This window comes from Physeter macrocephalus, chromosome 11 (genome assembly GCF_002837175.3).
Source record: "Physeter macrocephalus isolate SW-GA chromosome 11, ASM283717v5, whole genome shotgun sequence".
In the NCBI taxonomy this organism is placed as follows: domain Eukaryota; kingdom Metazoa; phylum Chordata; class Mammalia; order Artiodactyla; family Physeteridae; genus Physeter; species Physeter macrocephalus.
Window position 1 is genome coordinate 5,608,074 of NC_041224.1, and position 23,700 is coordinate 5,631,773.

The 23,700-nt window shown below is 43.4% G+C and overlaps 1 protein-coding gene across 11 annotated transcripts in view; it reads right to left on the bottom strand.

Moving 5' to 3' along the window:
- MPP7 (MAGUK p55 scaffold protein 7) overlaps positions 1-23,700 on the bottom strand; it is a 276,448-nt gene that overhangs the window by 180,554 nt on the left and 72,194 nt on the right. For 10 of the 11 annotated variants that reach the window (XR_008618461.1, XR_008618460.1, XM_055087706.1 and 7 more), the window contains one exon: positions 3,833-3,951. The exons of the other annotated variant lie outside the window; for it this stretch is intronic. Coding sequence is in view for 8 of the 10 variants with exons in the window: in XM_055087706.1 (XP_054943681.1) it covers positions 3,833-3,951 (119 nt within the window). In the remaining 2 variants the exon portion in view is untranslated. The remainder of the gene's footprint in view (positions 1-3,832; positions 3,952-23,700) is intronic. 11 annotated transcript variants of the gene reach the window in all.

A 23,700-nucleotide genomic window follows, 5' to 3' on the forward strand; every position in this document is an offset into this window, starting at 1 on the left:
CGGAGCCTGTGCTCCGCAACGGGAGAGGCCACAACAGTGAGAGGCCCGCGTACCGCAAAAAAAAAAAAAAAAGTTTTATCATAACTGCCCAAGGCTAGAAGCAACCAAGACCTCCTTGACTTGGGTGAGGAGAGAACCTGCAGCTGAGAGAAGCTGGCAGCCTCCATCCTGAAGACACGAGGTTCACACTTGCCTCCTGGTGTTTGTACAATGTAGTTATTTCTTCTGCCTGACCTCCCCCTCCTCCCGCATAAATTCTTACCTGAGCAACTCTAATTCAACACGCAGGTTTTAGCTTAAACTACCGAATCCCCCCTTGAGCACCTCTCAGAGGCCAGCACTGAGGGAGACACCTCGCGCGTCCCATAACAGCTGTAACCGCGGGCAGCTCCGGGATGCTGCAATTGCCCATCGCTGCATCTACAAGCCCTCTGGGGGGCTGGAGATGCCAGGAAACAAGCGGCTGCACCCGCTCTGCCGGAAAGCTTAGCCCTGGGGACCTACACGGTGTCTGGCACATAGTAAGACGTCAACAAAGACAGCACCAACAAAGCAATCAATCATCGGAAATTAAAACTACGTAAGGCAATGTTATAAGGGTCTAGTGAGTTTCATCATTACTCCTGTCAGACTGAAATCACAGAAATACACACAGTAATTCAATCACATCAGGAAATTTTTCTTGAAAATAATCAATTTGTGTTTCGTTGAAATACTTCAGAATCCCAAAAGGATAAAATTCAGATTGCTACCTTTTTTTCTCCTGTCCCCATACATGTATGCAACTATTTGAAAGGGGAGAAAAAGCATACACAGCTATTTAAAAGGTACTAAAAATCTGATATCCTTATCCTAGAAATCCAACACAATTGTGAAATAAGAACAAAAATCTCTTGAAGAAACAAAACTCCCAGGCTTCTTTAAAATAAATATAATACAGTTATGGAAGTCTTTAAGCCACATCTTGTTCTAAAGTGAACTTAAACCAGATTATAAAAATACATACAACGCCACTGAACAAAATAAAATTTAAAGTAAGTAAAGGAATCTCAGTAGGAAAAAACACAAGGATAGGAGATAAATTTAGAAATGAGGTTCAGACACAAACTACATGCTTCATGGTTCTGTATTTTTGCAAAACATGGGTCCAAAATGTGGCTCTATGCTGACTGATGATCTATCAACTTCACTAGGTCACGTGCAAACGGATATCCTCGTCTTGCCTCACATTATATACGATATTTCCTAGGTCTTCCACCAGTACCGTCTTTCTTCTGACCTCACCCCCAGCCTAACCCTTCTTCGGGATCTCGTGCTCACAGTTTTTATTATTCTACTTCCCTATTTAGAAGTTGTTCTTTAAAAAAAGAAATCCGCAGCTAACACAGTATAGGATCATCATAGCTCCTCTCCAGTGACAAGCTCACAACCTCCAGTACTCCCGCAGAGTGGAGCTCAAAATCCTACGGTGGCATGTGCCATACCTGCCACAGACCCTGACACCAAACCTACCTCTTCTTAAGTATATGTTACATCAGACCAGCAAGTTGTCTGCATTCAAAACTGTGTGGTGATTTAACAACCACTTTCTTTTTTACCTAAAAGAAGATGAGAACTGTGAAAATTTGCGGCTAGAATAAAATCAGGTTTTACATTCACCCAGTTCTAACCCATATACCAACAGCGTCAACTGCAGGCAAAAGAGCGTAACATCAGAGCACGTTTTGATTCAGACTAAAAACAACTCTTTTCAAACAAATTCCTTTTGCTCTGCTGAGATTTACGTACAGAAGCCGAAGCCTTCTCTCCTCCACCCTTCAGTAGAGGCACTTGGAAGACAGCTAAGCCGGCTGTCCCGGCTGTTTAAACTACTGTCCCATGAGACCTACCTCCTGCAGGGCATCCTAGGCTTTCCTACTTGAAAACTAACAGAATGGGTCAGTCAGAGGACACCCTGGAGTCCACGCCCTGAGAACAGCAGGGAGTGGGGAGCTGTTAAGAAAGGGAGGACGTACTAGAGTTACAAACAAAGCTGATTTTCAAAATACACTTTACGGCAAAACGTTTGGAACAGTACACGTGTTGTTATGCTATTTAAAATACTAGCAACATCAATTCATTTGCTGCACTGTTTTTACAAACCAGATATCGATAACAGTTTGCTTCCTAGCCACTTAATTATGGACACATACTTGGAATAACAACCTATGCTGAAAACTCAACAGCCAGTGTTAACGAAGAAATTTTTTACACATTAGTTTTATTCTATTAATAAAAATAACAACCATCTCTGTCAATTCTTTTTGGTCCTTCACATGCTATGATAATTCATTTTTTTCTTAGTTATTATATTTGCCTAACCTATATAACTACAAAAAGAACTAAGACCTTCGCTATCTTATTTGAAACTCACAAACAACCTTGTCAATAGGTATTATAATTTCCATTTTATAGGCAAGGAAACTGAGTTAGTAGCCACATTATAAATAAATACAAACACACATACATCCATTGTTTGGGGGGCATGTTTGTTTACTGATTAAGGAGTGATGATGGCAGTTGAAACGTGTTTTATTCCTTCTCTCAAGAGATCAAATCAATCTAATCAAATCCATAACTATCCAACTTCCAAACATTTAATACAGGAATATTTTCATGACTGCCTCAGTAAGTGATAAACTTCATCAATTATAAGCCCAAAATCATTTCTAACACATCCCAAGAGAGCAACTAGAAGACCTAAAATTATTCAGAATACAAAGATATCTTGGCAATTATAGAAAAACTAAATAAACCAATGAAGCACTCTTTAAATGTATTGCTAGGAAAGTGCCACATATCAACGCGCTAACTTCTTGAGAACTGCCACTGCTTGAAGCACACAAATTTCAGCAAATTTGACAAGAAAAAAATACAGTAAGAATTCTCCTGTCCTGTGAAGCAACCGTACCTCAGAAGTCACTCATTTCCAAATACTATACATCGGTCAAAAAGCCTCTTATCACAACAGGCAACCATAACAGGTTGAGCTGAATGGAGGACGGGATCAGATACTGCTGAGGCATACGTGTCCATCTCGTCCAGACTCAAGTAAGACTCTAAATTTCTTTCAGCTTGAGTTAAAAGAGAGAAAATGCAACTCATATTTCCAGAAGCAAGAGTGGCATATTTTCCAGAAAGTTCCTTGTTCTCGTCTTACTATTTTAAGAGTTCTGATCACTCCCAGCATTGCTGTGTGGCAAGATCTGGTTTCTGGTGGCAGATCATTTCCACGGCGTGACGCTTGGCTAAAACGGTCTCCACACACTGTTTTTTATTCCTATTTAGCGTCCCTGTATTTTTATACAAAATTCCATTTCAGTGGCACTGTGCCAGGAGAAGAAACAGCTTTGCTAGAATTTCACTTGACTTTATTAGAGGAAATTATTTTAAATTAATGTAGCTGCTGAACAGCTGTCATCCTGAACCTCAGAAAATATATTCCTTCTAATTTTTGCTGCGAACATTTATTTATTTAAGTTAAATTCCAGCTCATGAATGTTGACCATGAGGAGTCTAACCCTTCCTGCTACTATTTCACATTCCTTTTCTAAACAAGGGCAAGCACGGGCATGCTCCATCAGTATGCACGGCCAGATCACCACCATTAAGTGAAATCATCTATGTATTTTTGGTGGAATCCTTTTAACAACTTCCACGCCTGGCAGCGAAATGGAACAAGGCTGTTTTGTTTTCAGAGGGCAACAATTTGATCTCTGGTTTACTAGATGGCGCTCAAAATATTTTTCCATATGTTTTTCCGCGAAGATCATCTGACAACAGCATGGTTTACCTTGACTAGTGAATGCAGGCTCTTTTCACCAAACACATCCCAGAGGAAGGTCAGGTCTTCCTGGCTGTCCACATGTGGCTGCAGCTGGGCTGGCAGAGCTGCCAGCAGCTCATACAGACCTATAAAATGGAAATAAAACACAAAGCGTCACCGTAGAGTGATCTCATTAATTTAGCTTAAGGTGTGTGAAACTGACGGCTGGAACATGTCGCTTTTACTGGATCTGTATTCTGGGCCATCAAGCAAAACTCTTCTCCAAAGAAGCAAGGGAAGATTTTGGATTTTTAAATTCCAAAGATGTATGTATTAACAGGCCTGTTTTTACCTTACGCGGTGGTCATTTTACAGTCCTCCAAGTTTACATAACCCGAGACAGAAAATGTGTACAAGCTTTCAAAAAAAAAAAAGAAGAAGAAAATGCATACATTCCTTTCCTTAATCGTTATTACATTTCCCTCAATGTTAGCCAAAAAGTGAAGTGAGTCATGAATAGGAAAAACTTCTTTAGAGGAGAAAATTGATAGCATGGTCCATTAAAATGGTTTTGTGGTTTCCAAAGAGTTCCTAATAATATATAGCTTCAAAAAATTTGCGTTATTGAACGTCCAAAATCAAGTTCCCAAAAGTAAGCCAGAGTAAACCATACTTGGTGTGGCATTATTTGTAGCCACGCTTTTTTTTTTTTTTTTTTTAAGCAATGACAACAACAAACTGCGTAGCACTTAGGCTAAATGCGACTCTAATCTGGAGGTATGTGATACCCCTGGAAAGAGTCAAGGCAACAGATGCAGGTTGCACGTGCTCTCACTGGAAGCTCCCTGCAAGCAGACAGTAGCGCAGTGTCCCGGCAGCAGCCTGCACGGACCATCCGTCTCGTCCCGGGGCCGGCAGACTCCTGCCCAAGAAATGCTGCAGCAGTGCTTGCCCGGGACTCTTCCGGGAGGTGACCTGGCAGAAGTCAGCATCAACTCAGAGCTCATGTTTCATTTTCCAGCGGGATTCCATGAGGTAAAAAGGGCAGAATTCTTTTTATTTCTGTCTGCTGTCTACAAAAACACCGAGACCTCCTGGGGTCTACAACACACGGGACTGTTGCTATTTCTGGTCTGAATAAGAGCTGCTGTTCATTAGAAAGACAGCTTTACAAGATATGTAACCAGCGAAGACTCGTAAATTACGGAATTCTAATTGGCGCGTCTGTTATCTTTCCAAAGCCTTATAATATTCTGATAACCAGTGATAATTCACAACCACATGCATGGGTACCACTTTGGAAGTCAGATACAAAACTTGAGAGATTTGATTAAACTGAAACATTCCTGGGGCTGTATTTGGCCAAAAAGATCCAAAATACTCCAGGCAGGAAAAAAACAAAACAAAACAAAAAAAAACCTTCTCCCAACTGCATTCTTAAGTATTCTTGGTGGTTTATATTTATTCTCATAAAAACCTGGCATCCTGCCTAAACTAGCTCTTATTTACAATTCAGTAAAAATATTTTTACGGTAGCTCAACCTAAGTCAATGTATAATGATACAGGTCTCACTTTATACAAATATACACACACACACAAATGTAAAGTAATCACAATCGCCAAGATCAAAGATTCAAAACATGAAATTATGTAAAAAGAAGGTAGAATTTCACTATTTTATTACTGATTTCAGGAAGAGTAAAAATGATTACCTATTCCTTAGTAATATCATTAGAGCTGAATGATACTAATTCAACTGTGATATAATTTATGTGGTACAGTTCTTGGGGGATTAAATAAGTTAATAGACTTGAACAGTCCCGCACGTGGTAAGTACTCAATGTTTCACATGTAACTTGAGTTTCAGCCATTGGGTTATTGATTTTGACTGTTATTCATCATTATCATTACTAAAAATGCAAAAGTTCGGATCAAACAGACAGACCTAGATTCAAACCCCAGGTCTATACTTTACGCATTTCACATTACTTATCTGAACCTTGTTTCCCTCACATGCTGAAAAAGAAATGGTAATGTACACGTGGTAAAACTGCATAGAACTAAATAAATACACACACACACACACACTCACGAGCACATGTGAAACCGAGGACATCTGAAAAACGTCAACGGATGGCATGGATGAGGATCTCCCAGTTGTGACACGCTACTACAGTTATGCAAGATGTTACCACGGGCGGAACTGGTGAAAGTACACAGGATTTCTTTGTACTACCTCTTACAACGTGTGACTCTGTAATTATCTCAAAATAAAGCTGAAACTTACAACAGTTGTTGTAAGAATTCAATGGAACAATTCACAGGGCAGGCACTTGATTAAAATAACGATGTTCTTCTTTCCTTAGTATGTCTCCTTGCAGTGAACGACTCAGTGCATTGCTTCCAAGGGAAAACAACAGCTTAGTGACACCTGCCAACTGGACATAACACCATACTCAGAAATGAAACCACCCACGTCTTTTACATATGGGAATTGTTCACTTTACCCACGTACACCTTAGCTTTTTGTGGGAATAAGCCATGTTGCGTTTAATTTTCAAACAGTAATAACTTCTCCGTTAGTCAAAGCTCAGAAGCCTGAGTTTTCTGTGTTTTTCCAGCTTTATGCAGCTCTCATTTGTACGGTCCTAGAGTGGCAATAACACTTGCTTCTCTTCACCTCCCACATCTGGTGCCAGAGAACAAAGCCAGAAGAGACAGGACAACGACAAGCAGAAATTTAAAAGACGGTTAAAAGGGCTCCTAGGCCGGGGCCGTATGTAGTGTCAAGGCAGGCAACGAGGAAACCATCACTTCCACTCAAGTCAGCAATCCAGGCCCCAGAAAGCAACTCGGTCCATCTCTAAAACCGGGTCTGTGTTCCTACATGTGCTTTAAAGTATTCCTATGTTCAGTTCCTAGAGTCCCAATCATGAAGAATACCATGAAATCCAAATAGTCTTGGTCCCTGAGATTCAGAGGGCAAGTAAAGAGAGTCGAGACAGCTCGGCGTGTCTTTAAAAATTCTACCTAAATCCACTTGTTCCCTGCGGCATGAAACTTATCCTGTGCTCCTCTGCAGTCACCCCAGCTCGTTCTAATAGACGTCTACGGCACCTGTGAACCCAGCGCATCCCTAGCTCTGAAGGTCTAGGACAAATCGGACGTGATTCCTGTCTGCAGGCGTCTACAGCGTAGATGACACCACAGGCTAGTAGCAAAGTGAGTGCAGGACAGGGTCGGGCTGTGGAGGCAAGGGAAGGGGCCGGTCCCTCCAGGGGAGGGGACAGCATCAGGAGACCCTTCAGCAGGAACAACGCCCGAGTCAGGGCTGAGAGGGCTGCAGGCCCAAGAATCAACATGCGTGAGCTCTCAGAGTTGGAGCCCTGGGGACAGCACTAAGCGTAGAATATACCACCCTCTCCCCAGGGATCTTACAGTCCTGGATGACACAGAATGCATCTCATACGTGAGCAAACATCAAGCAATCCTATTTGCCCAGGTAAACAGCCAAAACATTTTCTCTTCCAAGTAAAATAAATAGATGTTTAGGCAGCTGATGAAATAAATGATTAATTTTCAGGGATGCTGATAAGATGCTCAGGACTGCCTCTAATATTTAAATTGTAATTTAGTTAGAAACATACACTTTGAATTACCTATTAAGTAAAATACATTAACTCAGATACTTAGTTTTTGCCCCATTTGCACATTTCACGCAGCCATTTTATTTAAATTCTTCAGAGTGAAGTTCTTCCTCATCATGAGATCATTTTCGCTTCTAGGTCAGTTGAGATACAGCACTGTTTTGAATATGGGAGATGCCTTCACTGAGAATCTGGGTAAAGCTGATTGGTTTTTCGTTTGTTCTGTGGCTCTACATTTTTGATCAACAAAACCACTTACTTACTCTTTAAAATTCTATCAATTGCAAATGTGAGGTTTTTAACCCTTCTCCAAGGAATAATTAAATCTGGTTTAAACCAGATTGTCTCCTTTTCTAAAAAACAATTCTGCCAAGGGAGCTCTCAGTAATCCCCCAAATTATGAATTTCGGTTATATGTGAGTAACTGTGGCTTCTCCATTCAACACACATTTTTGTGCACGTGAATAAACAGAACGTTCTCTCTAAGAGATTTTGTAAGGACTTGAATATATGCCAGCTCTCTCTTCTCTAAGAGATCATTTTACAGAGGGAAAGAAAAACTCACCTTATATTTGGGCACACACGACATGAGACACTGTCAAGGATGCCCGTGGGTTTCAATAAACTTATTTATTAAAAATATTCCAACAGAAAAAAGCAGTATTTTTAAATTAGCATATTTTATATACTGAGAGAAAAGAAATCAATAAGAGCAAAACTAAAATAGGTCGAGGGTGACTCGATTAATATGTGCAATAATTATTCTAGCAATTTTAAGAAGACAGCAATCAATGAAGGTCAGAGAAGCCTCTAATGGAGCTGGCAGGATACGGGCTGGGGTCTGAAGGGGGGAAAACAGGGCCCAGAAGGGTGATTCTAAATTGAGGGCTAATGAAGGTGTTCACAGTAATAGGAGCCAATCGCAGAGAGATGCAAAGATGCTTCTAAGATCTCTGAGTTTGTCCCTGAAGCCTGCTGTCTAGGAACAAAGAAGTACTGTAATCTCTTCTCCCCTTTCCAGAGGAAGGTTAGATGGCAAATGCTGGCTTTCTGACGTCACGAAGAATAATATCCCAAGGAGAATGCTTTCCATACAGTATAAACTGCCCACCCCGCGAGCCAGTTCGTTAAGCCAGCACACGTGCTGACCGCGATCTCAATTTGACGTCAATCACTTACGTACTTGAGTGGAGCTCCATGCGCTACAGCTGGCTTCTCTGCAGCCTTGCTGCACCGAAGGGTAAAATACTTGTCATTGTCCTTAAAGATAACAAAACTACGGTCGTCCCTTGGCATCCGTGGCGCACTGGCCCCAGGACCCGCCCAGGATCCCCAAATCCACGGAAGCTCAAGTCCCACGGCCAACCTCCACATCTGTGGTTCCACAACAGCGGATTCAACCAGACGCTGACCATGTAGTCCTGTATTTACTGAAACCATCTGCCTATTAGTGGACCTGGGCAGTTCAAACCCACGTTGTTCAAGGGCCAAGTGTAAGTGCTTTTTCTCCCTCAACAAAACCTATGGTCAGAGTACGCTCTTGATGCCTTCTGAGGCAACCCAGTGACAGAGGGTCAGCAGTAGTACTTTACACACAGATATAAATACTTAATACCCTGGTGCTCTAGCAACTTCAAGTAAGTTGTCCTGCAATTTTTTTTTTTTCAATATCTAGATAAGAATAGTACTGTAAAGCTACAGTCACACTTCCTATCAGGATCTTGTATGTGAGTAATAGGCAGGTGATTTGATCGAGGACTGCGGAAGGCAGGTAACACTGACCCAACCGTGTTGAATAAACAATTCACCCGAAGTCATAATACACTGATCAGAAGATAAAGTGTCATCATCTTGCATTAAAATTTCATGACTTTATAAGAGTCACCAATTTACTTAAATATATGATAGCAATTTTAACTGTGGGCAAAGCTTCCTATCATCATAGACCCCTAGCGATTTTCACCCTGCCTAATAAAACTAGCTATGGAATATTAAAAATTGCGTTTATTTCTTTTGTGTCCCCCTTCCTTAATCTATCCTTCCTACCACCAACTCCTAAAGCTTCCTAAAATAATGCTTAGTAAAAATTATGACCAGTAGAAATTCCTAGTAGTGCTCACCGTACCTAATACTATGGTATAAGCTGTGGTAACGTGCTTTACAGGTTACCTCGTCCAGTGCTCTCTATAAGCAGCTCCTATTACTATCTCCATTTTACAGGAGGGTACGTACCTTTAGCCTAGGAAGTGGCACAGTCAGGGCTTAAACTCAACTCTGGCCCGTGTCTCCCATGTAACCCCATCATTGAAATCTTCTGCTCAAAAACCTGCAAGAGCTCCCTCAAGAGAAAAGTTAAATGTCCAACTGGACACCCAAATTACAGGTGGATCAAATATTTCAAATATAAACTAGAGGACAACCTCAGAGAATATTTTTATCATGTTGGAGTTAAGTGCTTTTCTTTGCACACAAAGAACCTAGAAACCACAAAAAGCAATGATTGACAGACTTTGTGACAAAATTTTCATGCGTCAAAAAAACCAAAGAAGTTTGCAGAGAAACTGCTAAAAATTATTTGCAACAAGCAAGTGACTGATATTAAGCATAATGAAAGATCAGTAAACCAAGAGAAAAATGGGCGATGGCACATGAACAGGCATACGGTGGTAGAAGAAACAGATGACCCCCCTCCCCCAAAAATCAATACATAAAACAGTGTTCAATCTAAGAAGTAATATAAAATGATTCTTAAGAGCCAAAGCATATGACTTTTCTTTCATCAATTTAGGAGATAATTAAGTTTGCAAACACCCAGTCTTAGGAATGGCACGCGCATAGGCAGATCCAGCAGTCATTTGGCGGGATACACACTCGTTCAGTCCGTCAGCCTCCACTGACCACTGCCAGTCCTCTGGGCCACGTGCTGTCCAGGTGTGTGGCTAGATCAGGAACCCACAAAGACGCCGACTGTCATGGAGGTAACTGACACTCCACGGGGAAGACAAATAATAACGTAAGTCAGTCAATTACACAGGGTGTACCAGACACCGAGAGAAACAGAGAAAACCAAGCAGCGTGAGGCAGACCCAGGGCTGGACCACCGGCACAGGGCACGACAGGTGAGGTGGCCAGGGAACCCAGAGACAGGAGGACGGCGAGGGAGCTAACGGCATGTGAGGGACAAGCGATCCAGGCAGAGGGGTCAGACAGCACAGAAACCCCACCTCTAAGTCCGGGTGTGCCCGCAGTGTCTGAGGAGGGCAAGGCACCCAGGCTGACCGGGGCAGAGGAAGGGACAGACGGTCTAAGGGGAGAAACGAGGACCAGGTCACGCTGGCTCTTGTAAGACAAACACTGCAAAGAACTTAACTTTTATGTTAGAGGGACGGAGCCACTGCCGGGTTTTGAGTAAAACGGTTGGAGTTACGCCTTAAAAGCACTGCTCTGGCTGCGGAATTGAGAAGAGAGGGCAGGGCGGCGAGAGCAGAGGCAGAGAACGAGTCAGAGGGTCAGGCAGTGACGCGGGCCACAGAGGGCGGCGGCCTGCGCCCAGCAGCAGCGGGCGGGAGCCGGAGGACGCTCAGATTCTGGAGAGATTCTGCAGGAAGGGCCGATCGTGCATTCCTGTCGGACTGCATGAGGGGTCCGAGGAGAAGAAAAGAGACAAGCATGACCGCGGAACCGACGCTGCCGTCAAGGGAGACGGGGACGTTCAGTGTGGGGCCCGGTGAGCTGAAGATGTGGACAGGATGTCCAGGTGGAGATGAGGCGGCAGCGGGACGGAGGAGCCAGGAGCTCCGCAGAGAGGCCGAGCTGAAGATCCACACTTAGGTGCCCTGGGCACGAGCCGGGCTGAGACCCGGGGACGTGAGCGGCACACAGCAGAGGCGAGGCCGAGGACCCAGCCCGGGGTCTCCCCGGTGACCAGCCGCGCGGGAGCGCGGGGGCCCGCTGGCCCGGAGGCCTGGTGTGGCGGGGAAGGCTGACGGCCAGGCCGGCAGAGGCCACCGTGAGAACTGCCCGTCGCATCCAGCCGCGTGGAGGGTCCCGACCCTGGCAGCGCGACGGGGGATGGCCGCAGAGCATTAACGAGATCGAGCGACACGCCGCTTAGAGGAGGGCTGGTACAAAACAGAATCAACGTCGTCAGGCGTCAGGGAAGGGAGGGGGAAGGGTAAGCTGTGACGAAGTGAGAGAGTGGCAGGGACATATATGCACTACCAAATGCAAATTAGATAGCTAGTGGGAAGCTGCCGCATAGCACAGGGAGATCACCTCTGTGCTTTGTGACCATGAGAGGGGTGGGATAGGGAGGGTGGGAGGGAGGGAGACGCAAGAGGGAAGAGATATGGGAACATATGTATATGTATAACTGATTCACTTTGTTGTAAAGGAGAAACTAACACACTATTGTAAAACAGTTATACTCCAATAAAGATGTTTAAAAAAAAAAGAAATCACTATAGAATTGTATAATTTAAAAAAAAAAAAAAAAAAAAAGATGAGCAACACAGCCGTCTGGGCGCCAAGGGCATCGATGGGCGCCCCCGCCTTGAGGAGGTGAGGAGGGACGGGGCGGGCACACGAGGAGGGCGGAGCCGCCGAGGAGGGCGGCAGAGGCGGGGGACGTCGCAGAGGGACCGGAGGGCTCTCCTGCCATCACAGCGGTGCTTCACTGTAACCTGTGACACCTGTGGGGAGTGACGACAGGCAGTCGGTCAAGCGTCTGCGTTCGAAAGAGAAGGTTGGAAAGAGTCACCTGGGAGAACGGAGAAATGAATAACGCAGGCAAATCATAAACGGGCATTGTTCTGGCAACACGAAGATTTTCCGCCTCCGTGCGCTCCCTCTGAGGCGGCTCCTTCGTTCACACATCCACTCCATTCGTAGGGAGCCCGGAGCCTGGATCTACACCCAACTCCACCAGCGTTTCATCCAGGACGAGAAACCAGAACGAACCGGAAATCATTACTTTCATTTTCACTATACGTGTGTGTACGTGTATTTCATGTTTTAGATATATATATGTATATTTCTGCATTGCTTCAGTTTTTACAAAATAGACGCTACTTTCACAATTTCAAAAATTTCACTTCTGGGTACTACTGTGACATAAACCTTCTCCCAGCACGAGGGCTCACGACCTCCCCCTACTTCCGTTCCAGCCACGGTGGGCCGCTAGTTGCTATCCCCTGAAAGCTAACTGTTTCCACGCGATCTTACACCAACTCGCTAGATAATTAACTTCCTGGTGATCGCTAGTGCTGTCACAGTCCCCTCCGCCAGGACCCCCGAGATTATCTGGAAGACAAAACAAGCGTGGTAACGGTCTGACCTCAAACTCTCACGAACAGGTTTACATAACACACTTGACAACGTCTCAAGTGCGCGGAGGAAGCTGGGAAACTCCCTCCGCATTTCAAAATTCCTCTGCATCCTCTCCTGCCCCCTCCACAAATACCCAGTGCCGCCATGTGCCAGAAGGCTTAAAGCTGGGGAGACAAGGCTGAGGGAGAGAGAGGAAAGCCATCCCCCAGTGCAGTGTGAGAGACGGGCATCAGACGTCGTCGGGAGGACAAAGGCGGAGCTGTAACTGAGAACAGGCCGCACGGGAGGGAGTCACGGCTGGGGAGAGCGCGGCAGTGAGATGTGAACAGCCTCAGGGAAAGCTTCCCCGGGGAAGTGACGCTTGTGCTGAGATGCTCCAAGTAGAGACGCGAGCTGGGGATGATGAAGTGGGGAGGAGAAAGACCCACAGGAAAAAGAAATGCACGCACGAAGGCCCGGGGGGTAGATGCTTAGACGTCTAAGCATCCGCGGCCAATGACGTAAATACAAATCCCAGCTCTGCAACTGTTAACTGGTTAACATCTCTGTGCATCCAGTTTTTAAACTGTTTAAAGGCATAGTTGACCTAGCCTTACTAGGACTGTAACAAGGATTAAATGAGTCATCTGCAAAGCTCCGAATGATGCCTCATTTAACTGTATATCCTATGCATTTAAAATAAAAATAAATTCCAAATTAAACCTAAAACATATGCGTATGCCGGGGCATCAAGGAGACAGAATAGAAAACGTAAGTTTATGCTGCTGGAGAAAAGCTTTCCACGATAGGCAATAAAGACGGGCAGTGATGGACCCCATGTACTGGGTAAAGTGTGAACTAGCGAGAAGAGAAATGAAGAAAGTGATCACATACCCCTGACTCAGGTCAGTCTAGACATCTGCACAGTAGATAAAGAAAAGTGGGAAGAAAGGTGACAAATGGTCCCAGCTCTAAAACAGCATTAAAACCTTCAAGATGAACATAATGCAACAAATACTTGCAAGAAGTGGCACTAGCTCTAATTCTGGTGATATCAATGTCATGCATTCACTGACAAAGTCCTTACAACACTGGCTTGTGTAAATTGCGTTGATGCACGGTCCTAATTCAAAACCCAAACTGAAGCTCCTGGAACCAAACATTTGTCATTTGCGCTAACGTCCCGAACAACCGGACTCATCCTCAAATGCTTCAAGTGACCACAGAAAAGTAACAGTAATCCCTTTACTGAGTTAATTCCGTATACCCCTCACTCTCTCCAGCCTGCCAGGGTTAGACACAACAAGGAAACGCTCTGCAGATGAAGAGCTACACCACGCCGCAGTAGCCTTGCGAAAACAAATGACTCACAGCAGATCTGACCACAAATGCTCATTCCAATTATTCGATCATTCTGGATCTCTGGGCCGCTGCCTCTTGAAGTGACAATGGAAAAAGGTGCATCAGATACAGGATCAGCTTTGTCATAAAATCACTCATATCCTCCTTCTTTTGACAAAACGAAGCATCAGGGAATCCTGGCTGCATGCAGAGAAAGTGCAAAACCAGCCAGCAGTATAATTCATCTCAAGAGGTAGTAGTTGGTGTTTTTTTTTTTTTTTAAACAGATCTTGTTTTTGAGCCTTTTAACAATGGGTCTCGCAGCAATTTTCCCAATAATTCTTGATATAATTAACATCTTCGTAAGAAAAAAGCCAAGAATTCCTGTTTAGAGTTTCAGTGCTGAAACATTTTTGAGAGACTTTTATCTTCCACTTCAAAGCTACACAGTTCTATCGAAATACAAAACATTCTGGAATTTGAAACATCACAAGGACATCCTTCACAGAGAATACAACATCCTCAGAAGTCAGAAAAACTGCATCGGTCAAGAACTTATACCGAAAAGTCACAAAAAGACTTTACCACTTGGCACAGGTCACTTCACCAAACTGATCTTTATTATAAAAATTTTCTTCTGAATCATTAAACTAGGGTGGTGGACAGGGAACACAAATAATGGATTGAAAAGAGAAATCAGGCAACATATTTATTTCCTGCACAGATGAGAAAAAGCCATAACGCTCTGTGAAAGAGGAAAATGACCAGGGTTGTCCCATTTGTCAAACAGCAGAGAAGTTTCTTTTTATCAAGGAGACTATAAAGTGTAGACACACCATCTAGACTACATCCAAAGTAATCCAAGGGCAAAGCAGAAAACAGAAGCCTCTAACCTACTCAAGTGAGGGGTGCAGAAAGTCTAAGGAGAAGTGGGCAAGGGACGGGAGCTCTGACTGTGCTAACTCATCCGATGGAAGATGGTTCATAGCTGCTGGGCAGACCTGAAGCCTAAATGAAACTAAAGTCCCCGGGGGGCCAGATCAAGGAGATGAGTAGATAACCACTCAAAGCAGCAACGATGACTGACCTCACGTCAGTGGGGAGAGGACTCCCAGTCTGACTGCAAAGTGGCCACGGGTCACCTGAGACAGCGATGGAACGGGAGCAGTGCTGGGCAGCGCCAGGCTTGGTTAGAACGTGAAGCGTCGTGGTTTAGGGGAGGGGGAAGGAGGCTTGGGAGTAAAGGACAGACAGGACACTAAGGCTATTCGCCCGTTGGGAAACCCGTGCTCCCAGCAAGTAACAGGCTGTGGGTGGGAGGCAAAGCCACAGCCCCATCGGCCCCGTGTTTAGCCTGAGCTGAGGACGGACAGCAGGTGAGGCAGACACACGCCGACAGGACACCGCGAAACTGAGGAGAAGCACATCTCATCTAAGCGAACCAACTACCGAGCTTGTACACCTGCAGTAGGGATCACAGAACTCGAAGACGAGCGTTCTAACCAGAGGTTCTGGCTCACGGCTCAGGCAGTCACACCCACCTGCTGTAGTGATCAAACCAGCCTCAGCAACGCTACCTGCAAACACAAGGACAAAAAAACACCGAGACTCAGGAGTCTAACTCAGAGTAAAAATTTACTAAACAGGGACAAAGGTTTTGTCGTCCTAAACACAGACACACTAGAATTTTTTTAAAAAAGAAAAAAATCCGAATAAGAAACTTCTACCAGCTTAAACTTGCTGTAAATACCCAGCATGATCCAGGGCTAATTAGAATCTTAACTCCTGATTTGAGAAATGTTTTCACCAAAACCAACAGAGAATTTCGCACATTCCTTCCCTCCTCCTCCACAGCAAGTCTGTAGAATTACAGCTATGCCATAATCTAGGGAGAAGGTATCGCTATACATATTGTAGATATTCTGAAAATTCAAGAACAGAGATGACAATGTATGTATCATAGATTTACCCATATAAACTGTAAAGAAATCTTTGTTCAGGACAATTTATTTTTCTCTTGCTATTTTACTGTATTTGGACAAATATACATAATTTTTAAATCAAAGGAAATTAATGATAAAATGTGACATTTTATCACAAATAAAATTCTCAAAACAATAACATCTAAAAAAAATACGGAAGCATGAGGTGAAGACATTTTTCCAGTTCCAGCAAAGTGTTTCTATAAAAATATAACATTCTGTACAGGACAGTAGTTCCTAAGAGAATAAATGGCTCAGAATCTGATGACAGTCTTCCCACAGCAAACAATTCACTCTTCTCGCAGATTCCAGATGCTCTGCATTCCTGCCATCAGGATGGAAAAATTTACTGTGAGTCTAGAGAAATTTAATATCACCATTCTTGTCATTTCCCTCATAGCTTCATTATTAGAACAAGTCTGGGGAAGCTATAAACCTATGTTAAATGATAAAAAAGATGTTCTCTGTGTCCAATCATATTGGATGCCATACGTGACCAAAATACTGAGAAATCATATAGAAAAAGGCTTGGGAAAGAGAAATATATGTATTCGATTTTTTCCCTTAGTTTTGATATTTGTGTTCTATACAGTATGGCCAGGCACAGGACTAAAACGTTTTACTAGAACCATGGGCTAATAAACACTAAAGAACATATATCGATGCCCAGAACAACACTATAAAACTTTATTATATTAATAAAATGGGATACACCAAGCTTTAAATTTTCCACTTTGTCAAAGGTAAAATAATCAGCACAATTCGGTGCCATTCATTAACAGGCCTCAATTCTACTCCTTTAAACTATGTTTTATTTCCCAAGACTACCTACACTACTAAAATATTTTAATTCAACCCTGATACAGGCATTCTCTTTTTTACACTCTCCCTCAACCGCAAATAACTTATTAAAGCATTCGGCGGGCTGAGTTTTTAAATATGCAAAATAATTGTAATAATTATAAAACGGCAGATTGCTTAGTTCCAGCTTATACAATTACAAGCCTACCTCAGAGACACTACGGTTCAGTTCCAGACCACTATAAGACAGCGAATATCGCAATAAACTGAGTCACAGGAGTTTTTTGGTTTCTCAGTGCATATAAAAATTATGTTTACACTACACCACGGCCTATTAAGCGTGCAGTAGCATTATGTCCAAAAACCCAATGTACATACCTTAATTTAAAAATACTTTACTGCTAAGAAACGCTAACCATCATCTGACAAGGCAGGGTTGCCACAAACCTTTAATTTGTAAAAACAGAATCTGTGAAGCCCACTGAAACGAGGTATCGGGTGCCCTAAAGTCTATAAATCAGGGTGAGTTAACAGAGGTAAGCGCACACACCTGCACAGAGCTCCCACGTTTAGCTGCCACCTCTAAACCTAGGTCGGGTCCAATTCCTAACTAAGTGCACGCTGGCCGTGGTGGCCTCGCAGACGGCGTCCTCCACACCAGTCAATGTAACAACACTTTGATTCCAGAAGATGAAGGCGTAGCAAAGTGAAAATTACTTGTAAAACTCTTATAAAGTACGGCCGATGGCTGTCTTCTAGAAAACTGGATACACACTTATACAGTATTTAACCAGTTATAGGGCCTCCTGGCCTGGAACAGTTGGCTACAAAAGCTAAAGCACTGTATTTGTTTTATTGCAGTTAAGAGTACAATAGGATTTATTTCCATTTATTTCAATATTTATAATATATTTAAAATTTAGCATAACACATAGTGAGACCAAGCCAAATAGTATATCTGGGTTTTAACTTACACCGCAGGACGGCAACCTAATCTTAACTTAATATTAACTCTAACTTCTGTAGCTACTATTCGGTGTATTAAATGGTAGTGAACACAGCAGTAGGTACCAACATCCATCAGGAGGATAAGGAACTGCAAGAGAAACCGAGTAAGCAGAAGGCAGTTCACTGATTGTACAGAAGGAGAGGTGAGCACGTCTCCCAGGACTACTGCAAGAATCGGCAGAGAAAGAACGAGGGCTCAGCACCTCACTTAACACCTCCCTGTTTTACAATGGAAGGAATGCAAGAAACACCTGGCACCTGGGCCGCCCTTAGGAGCTACACAGTAGATGCCATCAACTTTTTTATCATTTCCTCTTGGAGGCTTGTTAGTTGAATTTAATGAGCAATTAAGTGAAAGGAAAGCAGAGTTCAAGAGACAGAATCACTTCAATGGCTCTCTTTTCAAGGATTCTCCTGAAATATCCTTCATGACGTGCCCAAGAACAATCTGCTCCACAGCAATGCAACAGCTGTGCTCCTAAGAAAACCTGTGTTATCAGAAACATATAAAAACCCTGCTTCCATGGGGAAAAGATGTGGTAGGTGAGACAGTTGCCAAACAGTGATGACAATGTACTTCCACGCATGAATCTTATAATAAATGGAATAATCTACAGTGTAACTACATTTTATTTTAAGCTAAAAATAATAAATTGGTGGTTCAAAACTGACAACCACCAACCTAAATGCTTCCCACCCTTCCAGCCTACACAAATCTTCTTTAAACTGCTTGAAATTTTGTCTGTAACAGAAATCATAATCATCAGGGGTAAACCCCACCCTCAAAACTCCAAGAGTGGCCAGTTTAAAGCTGCTGAAATGTAAGAGAATATCCAGAAAAGAGACCTAGTACACGTAAAGAATTTAGTCTAAGATAGAGGTAGCATTTCAAACCCGGGAAGTAGTGAGAAATTATTCTACTAAGAGTGCTGCATCCCTGGATTACCTTTTCAGGAAAAAAAGAAATCAAATACTAAACTAGATCCCTACATAATGAAGGCAATCCCAAATAACATCTCTGCATTCAAATTGTGTCATAAAAATTCAGTCTAAGAAATATCTGCTATCACAAAAATCCTTTCACGATAATTACGAGTGATTTTTTTTCACAATCCTCACTTGTCAAGAAGTCTTACAGACTTTAGCTACTCTGTCCCATACCTTAAAACACGTTCACATGCACTTCTTGAACAGTATTTAAAAATTTAGGAGGTTCAAGTGCACTACATCAGAAAGAGAAGTTTAACATTTAATGTGAGTTTTGGCAAATAAAATATTTTTAAAATTGTATTGATTTCAACAGCCTTATAATAGCTGTTCAGTTACATCGTAACAGCATAAAACCATCTTCTTGGTTTTGTTACCGAGGCTGCTGCCCCAGAGTCATACCCCCGCCCCTCCTCAAAGGGAAACCCACTGCTCTTACCTAAGTTTCAGGAGGAGGCTGTGAGAGAAAAACAAGAACTGGCTGGAACCAACCAAATCCAAGATGGCGGAAGATGTGACCTCCTGTAGACTTTGAGCCTCATGACATGGTCATTGTAATTCATTAGCTAAATGACACAGCCACCAGCCCATGGCAGCTGACAGTTGCCATGACAACCAGAAAAGCCCATACAAGGACTGGAAAGGAGAGTTCCCTCAGTTCTGGGTCCAAACCACACCCCTGTTCTTGAAAAACTCAGGAATATTCCTCCCTCTCTCCCCAGTTCCCTCCCTTTCACCTCGACCCTCCTATGTATGTGGTGTCTCCACCTGGACTGGGTTGAGATGTTGATTTGCAAACTAGGTTCTCACTTCTCCATCCTTTGAATAAAGCTGGTGCTGTCCCAGTATCAGCACCAATTTTGTTACTGGCTGCAAGAATCCAATTGGAAAAAGAACCTCCCTGGCCGGGATGGGGGTCTGGCCCAGGCTAGGACCCTGACTGGGTCCAGCCAACCAATTCAGTAACAGTTTGGTCTCCATTTTTACTATAACTGCTCACTGTGTATCTCTCAAGGTCTCTGCTAAAAGGAAAAAAAGAGTCACATCTTACGGAAGCCAAGTTCCAAGAGCAATATAAACCCACTAAATAAAGTTCTTACTACCAAAGAGAAAAGAATATTTTGTAATGAACAATTCCACAGCAACAGGGATTTAAAATCTACCAAGATCGCTCAAACTGCCAATAACCCCCTTTTAAAACTAAACCCTAAGACTGTATTAAGAATTTTTTTTAAAAGGCAAAATCTCTTTTGTGATAAGGAAGAACATTGCAAAATAAAGCCTAGTGATTTGGCTAATTTCAGTTAGCATGTATACACACAAGCACATATGGAATTTGGGTTATAAAAACAGACTCTTGATATAACAATTCTCATTTATTTCATAGGAAGAACACCAAAAAATGCCCCCTTTAATTTAAATGTAACTTAGCACAGCATGTTCTACCAATCAAGAGATTGCCAGGGGGGCAAGGAAGGGACTTTTCCAAATGTGGAACTGGGCTTCAAGCCTCTGAGGAAACAGTGCAAGAGAGCAGATTCTTTTTTATTACTGTTATTGAGATAAAATTGACGTACAACATATATAACATGGCATTAGTTTTATGTGTACAACATAATGGAAGAGTAGATCAATTCTTGATTAAGTTGCCACCTGCTGACAATTACAGGGTCCAATGGTCTCTTACACGGTCCACAGGCACTTGTTCCCACTGAGAATTTAGCACTGTCCAAGGGGGAAAAAATCAAAATTCGGTTGACCTATGTTCAAATTTGCAACAAGGTGATGATTTTTGCAGAAATCTAGTGCTGTCACTGTTACCTAGGCCACACAGGTGCTGCAGCAGTTATGCCTGTCAGAACCCTTGTTCCTTCTCATCAACTTGCATGGCATCTCCTTATCGCCGTTTGTGTTTGGAAAATTATACAACTATAATTATATCAAGTCATTTGTTCAAATTCGCTCACAGAAGCAGAAAACAGTGACAGAAAACAGTGATACAAACACAGAGGTTCCCAATCTTCTGAGTATGATCTGAGTACCAAATGTTACGAGGCTACAAAGGCAAGCGAACATGACGATATTCACTAATAAACTGACAACGCACAATATTAGCCCTCATTCAATATCCTTGCCTATCAAACACATGCCCGCTACACTAGTGCCATTGGTTTTTATCTTGGATACCATAAACATCACTGCAAAGCTATAGGATTTCACAGGGCTGACAAGGGTAGAGGTGAAAACATGCTTCAGCCACCAGAAACGATGGTGATGAATGGGTTTCTGAAAAAGGTCTGTCTCCCAGTTACCAACCAAGGAAGAAAAAACTAACAGGCCTGACACTGCATTGCACTTCAAGAGGGAACCATCTGAATACCAAACTTTAAAAAAAAAAACACTTCAGTAGAAACTGAAGACTCCAAGTATTTTTGTTAAAGTGCACTTTTTATTATCCTGCTGGAAAAGTTAAACAGTGTTGTTATAAAATGTTGTCAGCCATTTTATGGCAACAAAGAAAATTTCAGCAGGCTCCATTCTTTGTTCATGCTAAGACTAGCGCATAGTTGCAATTATACCCTAAAATGTTGTTAATTAAAATGTGCTCACAATGGGGCTCACGCCCATGAGATCTACCAGGCTGCGGGAAGCTGAGAAACAGCCCTTAAAGGGCCCCTACACAGACTCACCCACCACGGGGCCCAGTGCAGAAGCAGCCCTTTGAAAAATCACCCAGACTTTAAAAAGACTCATTTGCTGCTAACTTTAAAGTGTTGGTCTGGGTGGCAGGGGCCTACTCGAATTTTCTGCAAGGACGGAGAATGCCATGTCAGTAAACAAAGGATGCTGCGGCCATCGAGCCCTCGGCCACTGCAGCCGCCCTGACCAAGCACCCTGAGGGGATTCAGGCTGGAGGAAAGCAGGGTCCCGGCCCTGGACAGTTAGAGTGCACATCCACGGAATGACCTCGATGAGCCCAGACTCTTGCATCCTCCCACACATAGAAAAGTGCTAAATTCCTTAACTTGAGGTGTCTGCTTTTCTTTAATTAACAGTAATCTTCTGAAGTTCCCACAGTCTGGATGGTGATTTGTTGCAGAAACTCCTGTAGATCCTGGCTCCCCCTCACCTCTTCAGAGCAGTTCCTCAGAGCTATCTGAGAGGCTGCCTCCTGGGCTTAAGTCCTCAGAAAGTTCGCCAAATAAAACATAAGTCTCAACTTTTAGGTTGTGCGTTTTTTTCAGTTGACACCTGCTAAAGCCAGCAGGTGCTGCTGCTTTTTCCTTTCTTTCTGGTGGGTGTCACCTTCCACACTCTCCCTCTGCATTGCTAAAAACAGTGGGTGCCATCTTCTTTTTTCTCTTTACTTCTTTTTCTTATTTTTTCCTTTTCTCGGCAGATGCCAACTTTGTCCACCTCCTCGGCCTCGCTCCAGGCAGCGTGTGACATCTTCACGCTCCCCCTCTGTGCTGCTCCAGGGTGCCAGCATCCCCCCGAGGGAAGCTTCCACATACACCTGGTGACCCAGTCGTTGTGCCTGGCTCTAGAGGCCAGCGGGGCTTCCGTTCCTGGGTCCCAGGATGTAACAGTCAGAGAGTTCTTGGCCAACTCCCACCCCAAGGGCACTGCACGACCAGCCCACTGAAAACACACTCCTTGCCCTTCTGTGAACGAGGCCAACTTGCTTGTTCTGGAGCTTCAGCCTTGGGTGCAGGCTTCAGGTGTGTCACACATCTAGAGGCAATGGAGGTGTAGGCCAGGCACAGACATCTGTGTGTTCCCCTCTGCCTCACTACAGCTCACCAGTAACTCCCAGAAAGGAGCTTATACACGCATGTGGAGCCCTGACTTTTTGGTTGCCACCCAGAGGACCGACCCCTCCAGATCCTCTGGTCTGTGGACAGCAGGGCTTACACTCAAAAGACTGGCTATGTATTTGCATTCTTTAAAAGCTGCTGCTTGAGGGTCTGGCTTCCAATCAGCCTGAATCTAGGTGCTGAGATCCTCTCCTTTGGGACAACGACTGGTCTTAGCACACCCTCAACTACTGGGAGCCGCTAAAAATAAAATAGGATGGCTGGAAAATCCCAAAGGTTTGAGAGACAACAGTTAGGGCAGGGTTGAAAAATAAGGTTCATCTCCTACAGAAGGCCAACCCTTCACGACTTGGAAAGGTAGCTATTTCATCTAATACACAGAAACCAACACAGAGTCAAGCAAATGAAGATACAGAGGAATACATCCCAAATGAAAGAATAAGGAAAAACCCTTAATGAACGGTGCTATGTAATTCACCGCATAAAAGGGGAAAACGTAGTGGTGATAAAGATGCTCACTTAACTCAGGAGGAGAATATTGATGAACGGCGAGAACTGCGACAAAGAGACAGAAAGCGCAAAAAATACCGCAGAGAAGTGACAGAGTTGAAGGATAAAATAACCGAACTAAAAACGACACTAGAGGGATTCAACAGCAGACTACACGAACCAGAAAAAAAGGATCGGTGAACTCAAAGACAGAGAAGAGGAACTCAAAGGAGAGGAAAATCAAAAAAAGAAGAAAAAAACGTAAAGACAGCTAAGTAACTTGTGGGACAACATCAAGCAGACTGACACTCACAATATAGGGATCCCAGAAGAAGAGAGAGAGAAATGGCAGAAAAGTTATGTGAAGAAATACTGACCGAAAACTTCCCTAACCTGGGGAAGGAAACGACACCCAGGTCCAGGAAGCCCAGAGAAGTCCAAATAAGGTGAACCCAAAGAGAACCACACCAAGACACATTACAATTAAAACATCAAAAGTTAAAGACAAGGAGAG